Raw genomic sequence first — 15,391 nt, 5'->3', positions numbered from 1 at the left:
ATTGATGATGACCACCCTGACTGGAGTTAGGTGGCATCTCAGTGTGGTTTTAATTTGCATTTCTTTGATGGCTAGTGAGGCTGAGCATTTTTTCATGTATTTGTTGGCTGTTCATACATCTTCTTTTGAGACGTGTCTATTCATATCTTTTGCTCACTTTGCAATGGGGTTGTTTGTCTTTTTCTTTTTGGCATGTTTGAGTTCCTTTTAGATCCTAGATGTTAGGCCTTTGTCAGATATATAGTTGGCAAATATTTTTTCCCAGTCTGTGGGCTGTCTCTCTGCTCTCTTGATGGTTTCTTTGGCTTTGCATATTGTATGTCTTTTAAATGATGAACTCCATTTTAGAGACAGTCTGTCATCCTGTTGCCATCTTAATAGGTAGAAACACCCAGTAAGTAACTTGCAAAACTGTGAAGAAGCCATGTTTGAATGAGTCCATAGCCAATGAGTCTTTGGTTCACATCTTGCCTTTACTGCTTACTAGCTGAGAGATCTCTGTTTCCTTCTATATGGCATGGGAAGGTGAACCCTTCTTTCCTAGGGTTTATTGCAGTACTAAATGGCATGCCCTCCACAAATCAAATAGCTCATTGCTTTGCATGTAGTAACCCCTCAGTTGCACCAGGGGCTCCTTTTCTTGTTGTAGTCAGAAGACCTGAAGATGAGTGAATGAAAAGAAATGGACACTCCCGTGTGGGAATCTTCAGTGTCGAGTGATATTTGGGATCCTGAGAATCCATGAGATCCATAAGGAGCACTATCCTCTGGAAAATAACTACCATGAGAAGGATAAGGAAACAGCCTCTGAGGCGGGACAGTCAGGAGTATATCACTGTGCAGTCAGAGAAAAGACATTTAAATTAGACCCCGAGACTGCCTTGGGTTACCCTGAGAAGTCAGCTTCTGTGGATCAGTACAGACGTACACCCATGACACAGAACATCTCTGTTTCCTGTCTTTTGTACTTGATCTTGGCCAAGAGGCCAAGAAGTGATGTTTCCTGTCTTTTGTAGAAGTTAAATAAACCACTTTTTAATAGCCCTTCTGTTTGGTTCAACTGTGCTTACATTTTTCAAAGAGAAAATAGCATATTTGATCTATTGGAGTTAAAAACCAACTAGCTAACCAACAAACAAGCCTACAGGTTGGTTACTCTGGGGCCCCAGTTTTCTATGCAGAGTAACTTTTGAGGGTATCCAGAAAGATGGAAAAGGAAGGAGAGTGAGGAGGGGAGGAGTCACAGGGAATCTTTATATGGTTGGAAGTAGACCATGGCATTGGGTGGAGATTTAATGAGTTACACTGTGGCCACTGCTTTTTCTGTCTTTCTGCTTTGCCACAAGAGGAAGGAGTGGTGACGTCTGAGGCAATTTTGCAGAATTTATGCTGCATGTAGCTCTGAGAAAACCACATATATCTGACAGTTTCCCTCCTTCAAGACAGAAGGGGTGGCAAACCTCTCAGGACCCCTTTCCTAAGCATGGGCTCATGGCACTGGTATACTTTTCCTTTTTGGCTGATTTTAAAAGACTGCTTTTTTCAGAGCCTCTTAGAATTTGCTCTTGGCATAGGGTCTGTGTTTCCCACAGAGAAAACATTAAACAATTTAACAAAATTTGAAATTAAATTTGAAATGACTTCCATCCTGTTTCTTTCCATGCCCCACCCCCTTCTCTTAATCAGCCTCCTTTTCCCTTTTGTTATCCAAGTTTTGATGTCTGAGCAGTTGGCCTTTCTAGATGCCCTTACTCAGAATTTTTTTCTCTTTTGTTCAAACCCCCAAGTATGAGCTCTGAGGGGCTGAGCGTCACTCACTTGGATGCCCACTACACTTATCCACTGGGTTATTCTTTCCGTAGATGCATGAAGTATTTGAAGACAAGGTAGAATCTTCTAGTATCTTATCATGTAATAGTTGCCATTACTTTATATGTATTAACTTTTTGTATTATGAATATCCTTTCTCCTCTGGTCTCCCCTGGCAAACTTATAGTATATTTTTTTAATTTTTAAAATTAATAATAGAGGCCTGGCTCAACCTGTAATCCAAGCACCTTGGGAGGCCGAGGCGAGTGGATTCGAGACCAGCCCAAGCAACCTGGTGAGACCTCGTCTCTACAATAAATAAAAAAATTAGCCGGGTATGGTAGCGTGTGCCTGTAGTTACAGCTACTTGAAAGGCTGAGGTGGAAAGATCGCCAGTGCCCAGCATATTGACACTGGGGCGGCTCCAGCCTAGGTGACGGAGTGAGACTCTGACCAAAAAATAAATAATAATAATAATAATAATAATAGGGATGGGGTCTCACTATGTTGCCTAGGCTGATCTCAATCAAGATATTTTAGTTCTGCTTCAAATGACTCCTTCTCTGGGAGGTCATTTCTTCTGCCTCTCCCAGGACAAAGGAGTCTCCCTCTTCCTCCTCTCTACTCCTGGAGCACCCATTTTGTATGTTTATGTGTTGACTGTTATCCACACATGACCTTCTTGACCCCATCATTATCTAGGTGTCCTACAATGGGCTGTGATCTCTCCAAGTGCAGTTGCCCATGGTGCTCCTACTCATCGTAGTCCCAGGACCCCTACTGAAGTGCCAAGTGAAAAGAAGTCCTGCAGTCCACAGAGTGCCCAGAGTCCATTGTTGTTAAGCTGAAAATACCATACGTAGACAAGGGCCAATACTTCATCTATCCAAGGAGGCCATGAGGCTGGATGGGTTCTACCCATCCAGAGCATGTGTCCTCTAGTCACATTTTGTTTGTCCTATCCACTTACTCATTAGCATAGCAGTGACCAGTTATCTAAATTAGCTTATCTTGTGAATATGAAAGCCCAGCATTCCACTGACAGTGATAAGTTTGTGAAGGAAAAATAATTTAGAGGACTTGAGAAATTATGACCATGTGACATAGCATTGTATGATACATATTCTTCCATTTCTGGGTTCTCTCATATAATTTGCAAGATAAGTTTCTATGCCATTGCTTATTTTCACTGACAAATTCAACAAAACAATAGGATTGAAAGAGTTATCAGAGACTGTCGATCATGTATTGTGCTGTCTTCAGACACTGCTCAGCACTTTTTGCATATGTTATTATAGTTCATCCTTACTGCAACTCTATAAAAAGTGAGTCTTATTTTTCCCATCTTCCAAATGAGAAAAGAGAAGCTTCAGTGACATAGTGAGTGTGGATAACTTTTCCCCACGTTACTTAGTCTGTAGGTAGCAAAACTGGTACTTGAATGCTCATCTTAAGTGACAACAAAATTTTTCTCTGTTTGCATTGCTCGTTCTGCTACATTTGATTTGAGGAATACTTGGGAAATAAGCAGCATTCTTTTTTTCTCTGGAAGAAATTAAACTATCCTAATAATGGTGTGTTTTGTGTCCCCAGGGAAGCAAAGGTGCCTACCGGTACCACTGGCAAAGCCACAATGTTAAGCACAGTGGTGTAGACGACATGGTGCTGCTGTCCAAGATCACAGAGAACTCCATCGTGGAGAATCTGAAGAAGAGATACATGGATGACTACATTTTTGTATCCTTTATTGATTTCTTTGGACATTTCTAAGCAACATGACAATGTCCACAATAAAATGTGACTTTATTCCTGGTATAAGAAGCTTCATCATTTTCACCATTTCAGAATGAGATTTTGTACCTTTTTTTTGAGTTGGACTCTCACTCTGCCACCCAGGCTGGAGTGCAGTGGCATGCTCAAGGTCATCACAGCCTTGACCTGCTGGGCTCAAGTGATCCTTCCACCTCAGCCTTCCAAGTCCCTGGCTAATATTTTGGTTAATTGTAGAGACGAGGTCCAGTTGCCCAGGATGGTCTCCAACCCAAGGGCTCATATCTCTCGCCTCTCGCCTCTGCCTCCCAAAGTGCTGGGATTACAGGCGTGAGTGAGCCACCATGCCTGGCCGAGGTTTTGTACTTTTATGTCACTTGGTTCAGGCTGTGCAAAGGGCAAAGATGATGCTAAATTATCTTCCTGGCATTTCACAAAGTCAAGATGACGCCAGTATTCATCTGTTTTAATCTAAATCATTGTCTTTTTGACATGCTCTAGTCACACATGTGGTATCTAAAACTCTGTTGTTTTTTGAGAAAGTCCTGGTTTGTAGAGAGTTCTACTGATGGCGCATCCCGATTGCAAAGTAGAGACATTTAAGTCCAGACTTAAAAGGCTTAAGAATGATTTCCTCACACAACAACAGAAAAGCAATTTTGCCAGTTTTTCTGCATTTTTATGTTTACTAAAGGAAACATGAGAAGTGAAGATCAACTATTGAAAATGCCTGACATTCTTAAGTTGTTCTTTATGTTTCCATTTTAGCTTGCCAGATGCTATTTTTTTATGGGGCTTTTAAAACTGCAGAGTGGAAATTTTATTCAAATGTGTGTTGGCTTCATTATAAACAGAGAATTGTGATATTTGCTGATGTTTCTACAGGACTCAGGAATTTTGTTTGATGCAACTATGGAATAATATACTAGTGGAATTATTATGGGAGTTGGTTATAGGTATGCAAAGATTTATGTAAAATCCTGTATCATAGGACTGAAAAGGTTTTTGCTGTTGTTTGCATAACACCTTTTAAATTTTATTTTTCAGGTTTGTTTGTTTAAGTTGGAGTCTCACTCTGTCACCCACACTAGAATGCAATAGCACAGTCACGGCTCACTCCTGGGCTCAGGTGAACCTTCTCCCTCAGCCTTCCTAGTAACTGAGACTACAAGCATGTGCCACCACCTCCAGCTAATTATTTTAATTTTTGTCGAGACGAGGTCTCACTCTGTTGCCCAGACTGGTCTTGAACCTCTAGGCTCAAGCAATCCTCCCACCTCAGCCTTCCAAAGTGCTGGAGTTACAGAAGTGAGCCACTGCACCTGGCAGGACCAAAAAGTTTAACTGTGATGCTGGTGGTAACTCTGTTGGTATGGTGTCATGGATAATCTGTTAAAAAGTAGAGTCTTTGCTACTGACGTAACATACATTTTAGATTTTAACCCAAAAAGCTTGGGAGAGGAATAGTTTTTCCATCAGTGGCTCTCTTATATTATTTATGCTGCTTATTTGACTATCAGTTAAAAGCTCCTGAACCTACACAGTTAATACTTTTTGTAGGGGGCTACCTATTCCATCATTGGTGAGTGGGAGGTTCAACTTATCAGATATTTATCAAGCAATACTAATTAACAGCATTATTCCAAGGTACTTGGACTATTCTGACCAATACTGTGTTTGTTCCTATTTGCCATAAAGGAATTTTACCAAATATCTGCAGAGTTAGACCTCTACTTTTAAGGGTTAACAGATATATTTGAATTTGTTAGCTATATTACTATGGCATCACTTAAAAAATTTATTTTATTTTTAAATGACAAATAATAATTGTAAATAGCTGGGCACGGTGGTTTACCCTATAATCCCAGCACTTTGGGAGGCGGAGGCGAGAGGATTGCCTGAGCCCAGGGGTTTGAGACCAGCCTGGGCAACTTGACGAGACCTCGACTCTACAATAAATTTTTTAAAATTAGCTGGGTGTGATGGGATGTGTCTGTGGTTCCAGCTACTTGGAAGGCTGAAGTGGAAGGATCGCCTGAGCCCAGCTGGTCGAAGCTGCGGTGGCCTTGAATGTGCCACTGCACTCCAGCCTGGACAACAGAGTGAGATTCTGACTCAAAAATAACAATAATAATCATTGCAAATAGTTGTGGGGTAAAATGTGATGTTTTGATATGTGTATACATTTTGGGGTAGTAAAGTCAACCTTACCAGCATACCCCTTATCTCACATACATATTTTATGTGTGGGTGGTACAGACACTTAAAATTTACACTCAGCAATTTTGAAATACATGTTACATTATTATTAACTTATAATAGCATCTTGATCAGGCGTGGCAGCCTACGGCCTACTGACAAAATCCTGTCCATTGCCGTTTTTATAATGACAATTTTGATGGAACACAGTCATGCTTATTTGTTTACTTACTGTCTATGGGTACCTGGATGATATAGTGACAGAGCTGAGTAGTTGCAACAGGCTATCTGCTCACAAAGTCTCAAATACTTACTTTCTGGCCCTTCACAGAAACAAATGTGCTGATTCATGCTTTAGATACCTGTGCAAGGCTTCCTTTAATTTAATTGTATGAAAGCACTTGTGTTTAGTAGTAAGTTTTTATTTTGTTTGGCCAAAAAATTGAAATATCCTTATGTTATCTGGACTTATCAAAAATTTTACTCACTCTTACGTGCAAAACCCACAGCTCGTGGAAATTGGTAGATGGTAGATTAGAATGAGCTGGTGGCAAAATGTGGATCTGGACTGCCTGGGTTCAAATCTTAACTCAAGTTTTGTGAATTCTGTGCCTTGGTCTCCTTATCTGTAAAATGGAAGTGATGATAAAATCTCCCACATGATACTCTTGTAGGGTGAAATGAAATAATGAATGCAGTAGCACACAGTAAGCATTAGTTATTATCATCTCACACTTGGCAAGCGTATAAGTTTTTCCATGTTTCTGAGTTATTTTCCAAAAATTCAACTATAAAGTTGCTTACTGGAAATGTAAATATATTTTGCCATAGAAACTTATAAATGAAGTATTGATAAGCCTATAGAAGTCTAATTTCCACTGTACGTAGTTGAACAAATTATTTATTGGAATGCTCTTGGAACATGGGCTTAGTTTACTGCATTATTTACATGGAAATATATTTTTTGATCAGCTGAGTTAAAAAAAGACAAAAATAATGTCAATAGTTTATCCTCAACCCAGACAGCCTTACTCCTCTTCACCCAGGCTGTTTACTCCCTATACACCAGAAGCTTCTTGAGAGCAGGGACTGTGTCTTGCATATCTTCTTCTTTAAAAAAAATTTTTTTTGAACCCTTTAAAGTGATACACGTTCAATTAACATGGCTCATAAAATGTAGTCAAGCAAAAAGGAGAATACTAAAGTCACCTGGAATCCCACCACATGAGGTTATAGTTTTTATTAATCTTTTGGTGTATGTCTTTCCATTTAACCACATAACAGACATGTATGTATGTGTACTTTCTTATTCATTTTAATAAAAATGGCATCATCTTGCATCATGTATTTCTTGCTTTCCTGCATAATTCTTGGCATGGTGCATTGTATTACGTAGTCACTGAAAATTTGTTGACTGTTAAGACTTGCTTTTTAAATTCTGACAACAGAATTTTTAAATGACTTACATGGAGGGGGCTGATTATGTGCCTCTGAATTAATGCCTTTGAATCAATGACTGACCAATCGCAGGTTCTATCAAGGATGTGAGTTACTTGACCACTAATGACTTTATGTTTTAGAAATGTCTACCCACTCAATATTTGGGAAGCCCAGCATAAATGTGCTTTCTGTCATTAGCACAGAGTAGCTTTCAGCTTTGAGGAAGCTTGATGGATGTTTATGAAATAATCCTGGGGATTTGGCCACAAATCTTTTCCTCTGATAAGTGATAAAGGCATCCTTTACCACTTTGATGTTAAGGGAATATTATAACAGAGTCGTATTGCTGTAAGTAAGAATTGAGTTTTTTTCCTTTCCTATGTTTAATTGTTAAGGCAAGAGGAGACTTGATTTCACATTAAGTTATAAAATTGCTCATTTTATCTGTTCTATCTCTAATTCCTGCACACTGGCTTGTATTGAAGGTCAGCATTTAGAACAATCAACTTTTAATGCATTCAGGCTGAATGCACATTTTTTCTACATTAGGGGAAAAAAATCCACTTAGAAAATGCTGACATTGTTTACCAATACAAGTCCATATTTTTCAGTTATTTATCCTAAGACATGGAAGGTTTAATTTACTATCTGTTTGTTGTGAACATTGCCACACTTCTTACAATTACATTCTAAAATATATAAGGAAAGCATTCTCCCCTGTGCTGGGCGAGGCATCATTTGCAGCCTGTGCAGAGCGTGCCATGCTCATTTGGTCCAACTTTCTACGAACTTGTTTTTACTCAAAGACCACACTCAAGTGTATTTGGCATTTTAATCCTAGAATTAGGACTTTAGACTTTTGAGCCAGACCCACTAGCATTCAAGACAGTGGAATTGCTCTGAGGGATGTTTGGCCCTTGGCAGCCAATTTGTGGGTAGGGCAAGCATCCTGTAGGAGACTAGTGCTGGACTAGAGCCAAGTCTAGAGACCCAGCTCACCATTCTCCAGGGATGTGACTCTGGGCAGGTGACCTCACCTCCCTACACCACCTCAGCGATAAGTCCAGAGACATCGACTTAACCAGTTGGGGGAACTCACTGACTATTGAAAAAAATTTTTAAGTTTAGTTCTTAGAATTGCCTAATAAGACTGTCAGAAACAAATGTGTAGAGGTTACATGACCTTCACATTTCATAAAAGAACCTTTTAACACCAAAAATGTAGAAAAGGAAATAATCTAACAATAAATAACAGTTTCCTTATATTGACTAAATTAAGTTTTATGAAAAACTCAATGTACTGTTCTTTTTGTCATTCTTGTCCATAAAAACTCCTAGATCCATGTACAAGTGTTAGGGAACCAATCAGTAAAAGATCTGTTGGGTTGCTTCTGTCCTTTCATGGTCTATTAGATAAGATGGCATTTATTTTATTTTATTTTTCTGTTACATAGTATCATAGCTTCATATCTCCTTGCATTTTGAAAATTAGCCTTAGGCCACAACTTTACCACCAAAGACACTGTGGGAGACAGTGACCTGATCAGCTTTATGTAGAAGGGAGTAGGAGTGAGCATTCTCAGGGAAATAGCTGAGGTCTCTGCAGCCTGAGGGAAGAAGTAAAACTTGTTTAGGTAAACATGTAGACTAAATCCTCACTAAACTGTGTTTATTTCCTTTAAATCAAAATTCAATTCTCTCGTCTCAGTTATTCTGATTTAGGTAAGTAGATAGCTACTTAGCATAGAAACAGGCCATGTTGTTCATTTTAAACCAAACATTACTTTTCAGAAACACTCCCAAATAATATTGCCCTTGAGAGTCCTACTGGGAAATTTGTAGAGCAGCTATAGCTTTCTGTCTTCATTCCAACTTGAGTCATTGATTCAGGATTGTCTAGAATGGTCCTAAAGAGGTATTTTCCCTTTGACTGTCTCCTTAACCAGGCCTTTACTAGAATTTATATAATCTACTTACTGAAAAAAAAAAATATCAAGATATCTCCTTATATGGCAGATTTTAAAAATGTTGGTTATTTAGGCACTCATATGCAACTGAATTCATATTTGTTGCGTAACCAAGGGATTGATGAAGAGATGATACATTTGGCTCATGTCCTGGGATGCCCTTAATTTTTTGTATCCAGCGAACAATTTATCTAGGACAAGGTGGTATTAACAGACTTTCCATTATAACTAAGGGAAACCGTACCCACCTCCATGGAAGGCGCGTCTTTGCTCAAGTTTGCTTTTACCTAGGGATAGATGTAGATATCTAGTCCACTTGTGCAATAAGGACAGTTCTAGCAGTGCTGTATTTCTTAAAAATTGAGTTAATCCTAAGAAGCATTATTTTGTTTAGCATGAGAATAAGAAGGCTACATTCACTCATTTTGACTAGGTTCTCACCACGTAGAAAGATGACTTTAAAAAATTCAGTTAAGGAAGTTAGTTTTTGAGTACACAAAGTATCACAGAATCTAAGTTAGAAGAGACCATGTGGAGCTATATAATCTAGCCTTTCTCCATCCTGCATTAAATTCTTGCACTGCCAATTTAGAGTTGCCAGATAACATTCAGGACTGCCGCTTAAATTTGAATTTCAGATAAACAAAAAGTAACTTTTTAGTATAATTGCCCCAAATATTGCTGGGGAGCATACTTAGGGCATACTTACATTAAAAAAAGAAAAAAAAAATCATTCATTGTTTATTTGACCTTCAAATTTTACTAGCTATTCTGTATTTTTATTTGCTAAGTCTGGCAACTCTACCAAGAGTAATATTAACAACACCATTTGCTTATTTTAGAAAGACATTATAGCTTGTTAATTAAGAGTGTGGACTCTAGATCCAGTCTACATTGGTTTGAATCATAGCTCTGCCACTTACTAGCTTGTGACTTTGAGCAAGTTTTAACATTTCTCTAGGGCCCAGTTTCCCTGTACAGGCTGAGTAACCCTAATCTGAAAATTCAAAATACGAAATGTTCCAAAAACTGAAACTTCTTCAGGACTGACGTGACACTCAATGAGCATTTCAGATTTTATATTTTTAGATTAAGGATGTTGAACTGGTAAGTATAATGCAAATATTCCAAAATCTAAAAAAATGCAAAATCTGTAGTACTTTTGGTTCCAAGCATTTTCAATAAGGGATACTCAATCTGTAGTATAATAGGATTAATACTAGTAATAGACTTGTTGTTAGGTGCTTAGATTAGTACCATGTAAATAAATATGTGTTCAGTGAGTTTAGTCATACCTTATTAAGTCTTGGCTGTAGCACCATGGACATTCCTTTAGTGCTGCGAGCGCGCGCGCACGCGCGCGCACACACACACACACACACACACACACACACACACACACACACACACACACACACACACACATTTTAGAGACAGGGTCTTGCTTTGTTACCTAGGCTGGAGGACAGTGGCATGATCATAGCTGACTGCAGCTTCAACCTCCTGGGCTCAAGCAATTCTCCCACCTCACCTTTCCAAGTAGCTGGTACTACAGGTGTATACACCATTATGCCCACATGCCTAGGTAATTTAAAAATTTGTTTATAGAGACAGGGTCTCGCTTAGATGCACAAGCTTTTCTTGAAAGGATTCACACAATCCTCCTGCCTTGGCCTCCCAAGTACTGGGATCACAGGCATGAGGTGTATGACCTCAATAATTTTAATATTACATTTATTCTCACTTTTTTTTTTTGAGTTGAAGTCTCACTCTGTCGCCCAGGCTGGAGTGCAGTGGCACACACACAGCCACTCCAGCATCAACTTGCTAGGCTCCGGCGATCCTTCTGCCTCAGCCTTCCAAGTAGCCAGAACTACAGGTGCGTGCTACCATGCCTAGCTAATTTTTGATTTATTGTAGAGAGATGAGGTCTCGCCAAGTTGCCTGGGCGGGTCTCCAACCTGTGGGCTCAGGCATTCCACTCACCTCGGCCTCCCAAAGTGCTGGGATTACTGGCTGAGCCATCGAGCCTGGCCTGTCCTTTTAACTCAAAAACAAGTAGGCCAGTAAGCTATCACTGGCTTCATCTGACTTTGGCAATTGGAAATACATTTTCCAATCTCTAGGCTCCTGGCCCTTCTTTTATAACTCTTTAGTAGTTTTCTGTGTGTCATCAACATTGTCCCTTAGCACTGTGCACTGCTCCTAGAGCAGAACTGGGTACATCTGGTATGCTCAGAAAACCACCTTATTTTCTCTACTACCAGTTCACATTCTACACACCCCTCCCCTTTATTTTTATTTTTATTTTTTTTCAGTCGGGATCTCACTCTGTTGCCCAGACCGGAGTGCAGTGGCATGATTATGGCTCAATGCAGTCTTTCTAATCAGTCTCCCGAGTAGCTGGGACTACCATGTTCAGCTTATTTATTATTTATTAATTTATTTTTGTAGAGACAATGTCTCGCTATGTTGCTCAGGCTGGTCTCGAAATCCTGGAATCAAGAGATCCTTCCCCTTATCCTCTCAAAGTGCTGGGATTACAGACATGAGCCATTGCACCTGGCCAAAAGTTTTCTTATTGATACCACCCAGTTCCCCTACACTTCTGGAAAGCAAGACAATTCCATTTATGTTGTATCCCTCTATTTCTTAAATGAGTAAACAAATATGTTTTTAGTCTACCTAAAAGATGAAAGTTCCATTGGAAAAATATATGTCATTTTAGGAGAGAAATGGTAACTGACCTCTTCGCTCCTTGACCATTTTTGCTTTGTTTGTTTTCTCCTTTCACCAGTCTTAAAATAATGCACTTTAATTCATTTAAAATGATGATGTCTTTTGTACCACCTAGGTAATTAAATTCATCACTCTTCCTCAGGAGGAACAAAGCCTGAGCTAGTTGGATAATTGCTTTTGTCTTCATTTGTAATCTTTTAGAAAACTAGTACGTGAGCTTTCTGCTTGGGCAACCATTATGAATTCTTGATAACATCTGGTGACTTAATTTGAAAAATGTGTAGCCATGAAGATTAATGATGGACCTTAACTGAGTTTACATTCAGACATATATAGGATCTGTATTAATCTCTGTCAACCCTTTCAAGCAGATGCCATATTTTGGGGAAAAGGAAATTGAAATGTACCAAGGAGCGGTAAGTAATGTGCCACAAAAATTACTGTCGTGTTTAGGGCTCTTATGGTGAGTACATAGTTTTTCTTGAAGTTAGCAATATATTTGCATTTTCTTAATATGAATTATTTATGGGGGGAGCTCAAGTAAATGACATTGTTGACTTTTTTTTTTTCGAGTTGGCCAGACAAATGCAGTGACATGCTGCTCACGGCCACCGCAGCCTTGACCTACTGGGCTCAGGAGATCCTTCCGCCTCAGCCTTCTAAGTAGTTGGAACTACAGGCGTGTACCACGCCTGGCTAATTTTTAAATTTTATTGTAGAGACGAGGTCTCACCAAGTTACCCAGGCAGGTCTTGAACCCCTGGGCTCAGGCAGTCCTCTTGGCCTCAGCCTCCGGAAGTGCTGGGCTTATAGGATTGAGCCACCATGGCTGCCCTGTTTGACTTCTTTGACCTTAGAGTACAGTTCAAAGAAGCATAGGACTATTGAATATTTGAGCCTTATACATACAAAATTAGTTAAATGGAATATAGGAGCTACAGCAGGCAAACAACAAATTGGGTGATGGACACCGATCTTTCAGAATCAGAACCTTAGTTAAGCTGTGGCTATGACCTAAACATGACAAAAGGCATCTCTTATTACCTCATTTATTAATCTGACTCTGATCTCTCTTCAAACTCAGCTCCATAGCCGTTTCAGTTGTATAATAAAAATAGAAACTGTAATCCTCACTAGTATATTTTATTGTATGATTCATCACTCTTCCAAGTCTCCCCATCTCTGCTTCTTTTTTCTTTCCTCTTCCTTCCCTCTTTTCTTTGCAGCAGAAGCAGAAGAGTATTCATTAATCCTGACCCCTGGAAAACAAACAAAAGAGAGCCCACACAAATTCATCAGTTGAAGTGGAAGGCAATTTACCCAGAGCAAGAGCCCACCCCATTGTTGCTAGATGAATGGTGCTGGTCGCTGGAGCTGAAGGAGGCTGCCACGCGAAAGATCTTTGATAATGCTGCCTTTATGGTAGCTCAGCACAAGGGAAACACTGTCAGCAGAGGCTGGGCCCTGCCCTGGTGCCTTGATCGACTGGGCCCTGCCTGGGTGCCCTGATTGGTGGGGCCCTGAGGCAGCAGCTTCCTCAAGGACAGCATAGGCATAGTAAATGGAAGTACCTTGCATGTGTGTTTCTCTTCAGTTCTCTGGAAGGGGCTGCTGCATACACAGCTCTTTTAACCCATTCATCTTTTTAAGTGTTCTTGTTGAAGAAATGTTGTAGAAATTTTTTAAAAATGCATATTTTTAGTGCTAATGGTAACCGAGTCATAAAATTGGCATTTACCAAGTACCATCTACTATGTGACATTTGCAACAATGATAAAACAGCCCTGGATGCTGGCTGTCTTACTGCCTGTCTCCATTTCACAGGTGAGGAAACTGAGCCCCAGAGAGGGGAAATACTAGAATCTACAGAGTGGTAGAGCTAGGAGTTGAAGTGAGATTTTATCTCCGGGGAGGGTAGAATCAGGTAGAAGAAATGCAAACTCTATAGTTCTCACAGGAAGCTGAGAGATTCAGTGATGCCATAGATGGGAAACCAATTTGGAAACTGTAGAGTGACTTACAAAGGCCAAGTATCACTTAGCTCAGCAGTTTAGAAGCCTTATTGGGCAATGACTTTCCACATCTCTCCCTCCCTTACCCATAGCTTTCTCTCCACTCCATTTCTTTCCATTTTCCATCTTCTTGTTTTTCTTACAATCCTCCACTTCCCTGTTTTCTTTTTCTTTTTTTTTTTTTTTGAGTTGCAGTCTCACTCTGTCACTCAGACTGGAGTGCAGTGGCTACTCCCAGTCACTGCAGCCTCGACCTGCTGGGCTCCGGCGATCCTTCCGCCTCAGCCTTCCAAGTAGCTGGAACTACAGGCGTGCGCTACTACTCCTGGCTAATTTTTGATTTATTGTAGAGATGAGGTCTTGCCAAGTTGCCCAGGTGGGTCTCGAACCCGCGGGCTCAGGCAATCCACTCACCTCAGCCTCCCAAAGCATGGGATTACAGGCTGAGCCACCAAGCCCGGCCTCACTTCCCTGTTTTCAAAGCAGCATTAAAGGTAATCCTGCATAAGTGGTCTGGGCTAGAAGAAGTTCATCTGAGATTCTATCTGTGCATCCCCTTCTGACTGTAAGGGGAAGGTAGAGCTGCCCACAACATGGGGAGAGCACTGAGCATTGTATACACCAATGCTTGACACGTGTGCAGGCATCAGAGCCCCCTTTCCTACCCTAACCACTTGACACTGAACTCTGATCATCCAGGGCTTGACAATGCATGGCAACTTCTCAGCCAAGCCCTCTCTTCCATAGTAAGCCCCTGCATAATAAGGCCTAAAGGTGGATTAAGTTTTGCTTTACCTTTGCATATTACTCTACCATTTCAAATTACTTTTCCATTCATCTTCTACCTTGTAAAAATTGCAGAATGGGCATTATTGTTCCCACATTAAAGTTGGGGGCCAGTGAGGAAAATCAGAATCTAATCCTCTTCTCTGGATCTGTTATTCTTTTCACTCTTAAGGCTTGATAACCTTAAATTTAAGGAGTGTTCCTTCTCCAGCTATACATTCCACAGAGTATTTTTTTTTCTTTTCTTCGTAATTTTTGAGGTTGAGTAAAGGTGAGTGCCAAGAAATTGAATAAAGCAGGACTGAATTTATTAAGCAAGGAAAATGTATTTGGTTTTATATTTGTACATAGCTAAGGTATCCCATAAGACTAAATCACAAACCCAGAAGAATATCTTGGTGTGGTAGGATTTTTTTCCCCCAGTAGAGGAAGCAAACTGGCCAAACTGGTTTATCCCTTTAAAGGACCACACCTCCTGCCCTCTTCTTATGGAAAATTTTAAGTTGTCCTCATTCAAAGATAGTCTCACATAATTTCCTCTGAGGTCCCAGAATTTGCTACTTGCCTCTTAGCAAAAATTGCGTAGGATTTAGAATTCTAATAGAAGTCAGATCCATATGCTGGTAGACCTCTCTTAAAACCTGTAGCCCAAGTGTCTTTAGAAACATT

At 40.0% G+C, this 15,391-nt stretch overlaps 1 protein-coding gene across 1 annotated transcript in view; it reads left to right on the top strand.

Moving 5' to 3' along the window:
* The first annotated feature begins 3,290 nt into the window (after positions 1 to 3,290).
* Positions 3,291 to 15,391, top strand: part of MYO1E (myosin IE) — a 125,238-nt gene continuing 113,137 nt past the window's right edge. The window contains exons 1-2 of the mRNA XM_021714146.1: positions 3,291 to 3,546; positions 12,251 to 12,340. Of these exons, the coding sequence (XP_021569821.1) occupies positions 3,469 to 3,546; positions 12,251 to 12,340 (168 nt within the window). The 5' untranslated portion in view covers positions 3,291 to 3,468. The remainder of the gene's footprint in view (positions 3,547 to 12,250; positions 12,341 to 15,391) is intronic.

This window comes from Carlito syrichta, unplaced genomic scaffold (genome assembly GCF_000164805.1).
Source record: "Carlito syrichta isolate Samal-C Ts95f unplaced genomic scaffold, Tarsius_syrichta-2.0.1 Scaffold305279, whole genome shotgun sequence".
Lineage (NCBI taxonomy): Eukaryota > Metazoa > Chordata > Mammalia > Primates > Tarsiidae > Carlito > Carlito syrichta.
Note: the sequence above shows the minus strand (reverse complement) of the source record. Positions and strands in the feature narration are given on the sequence as shown.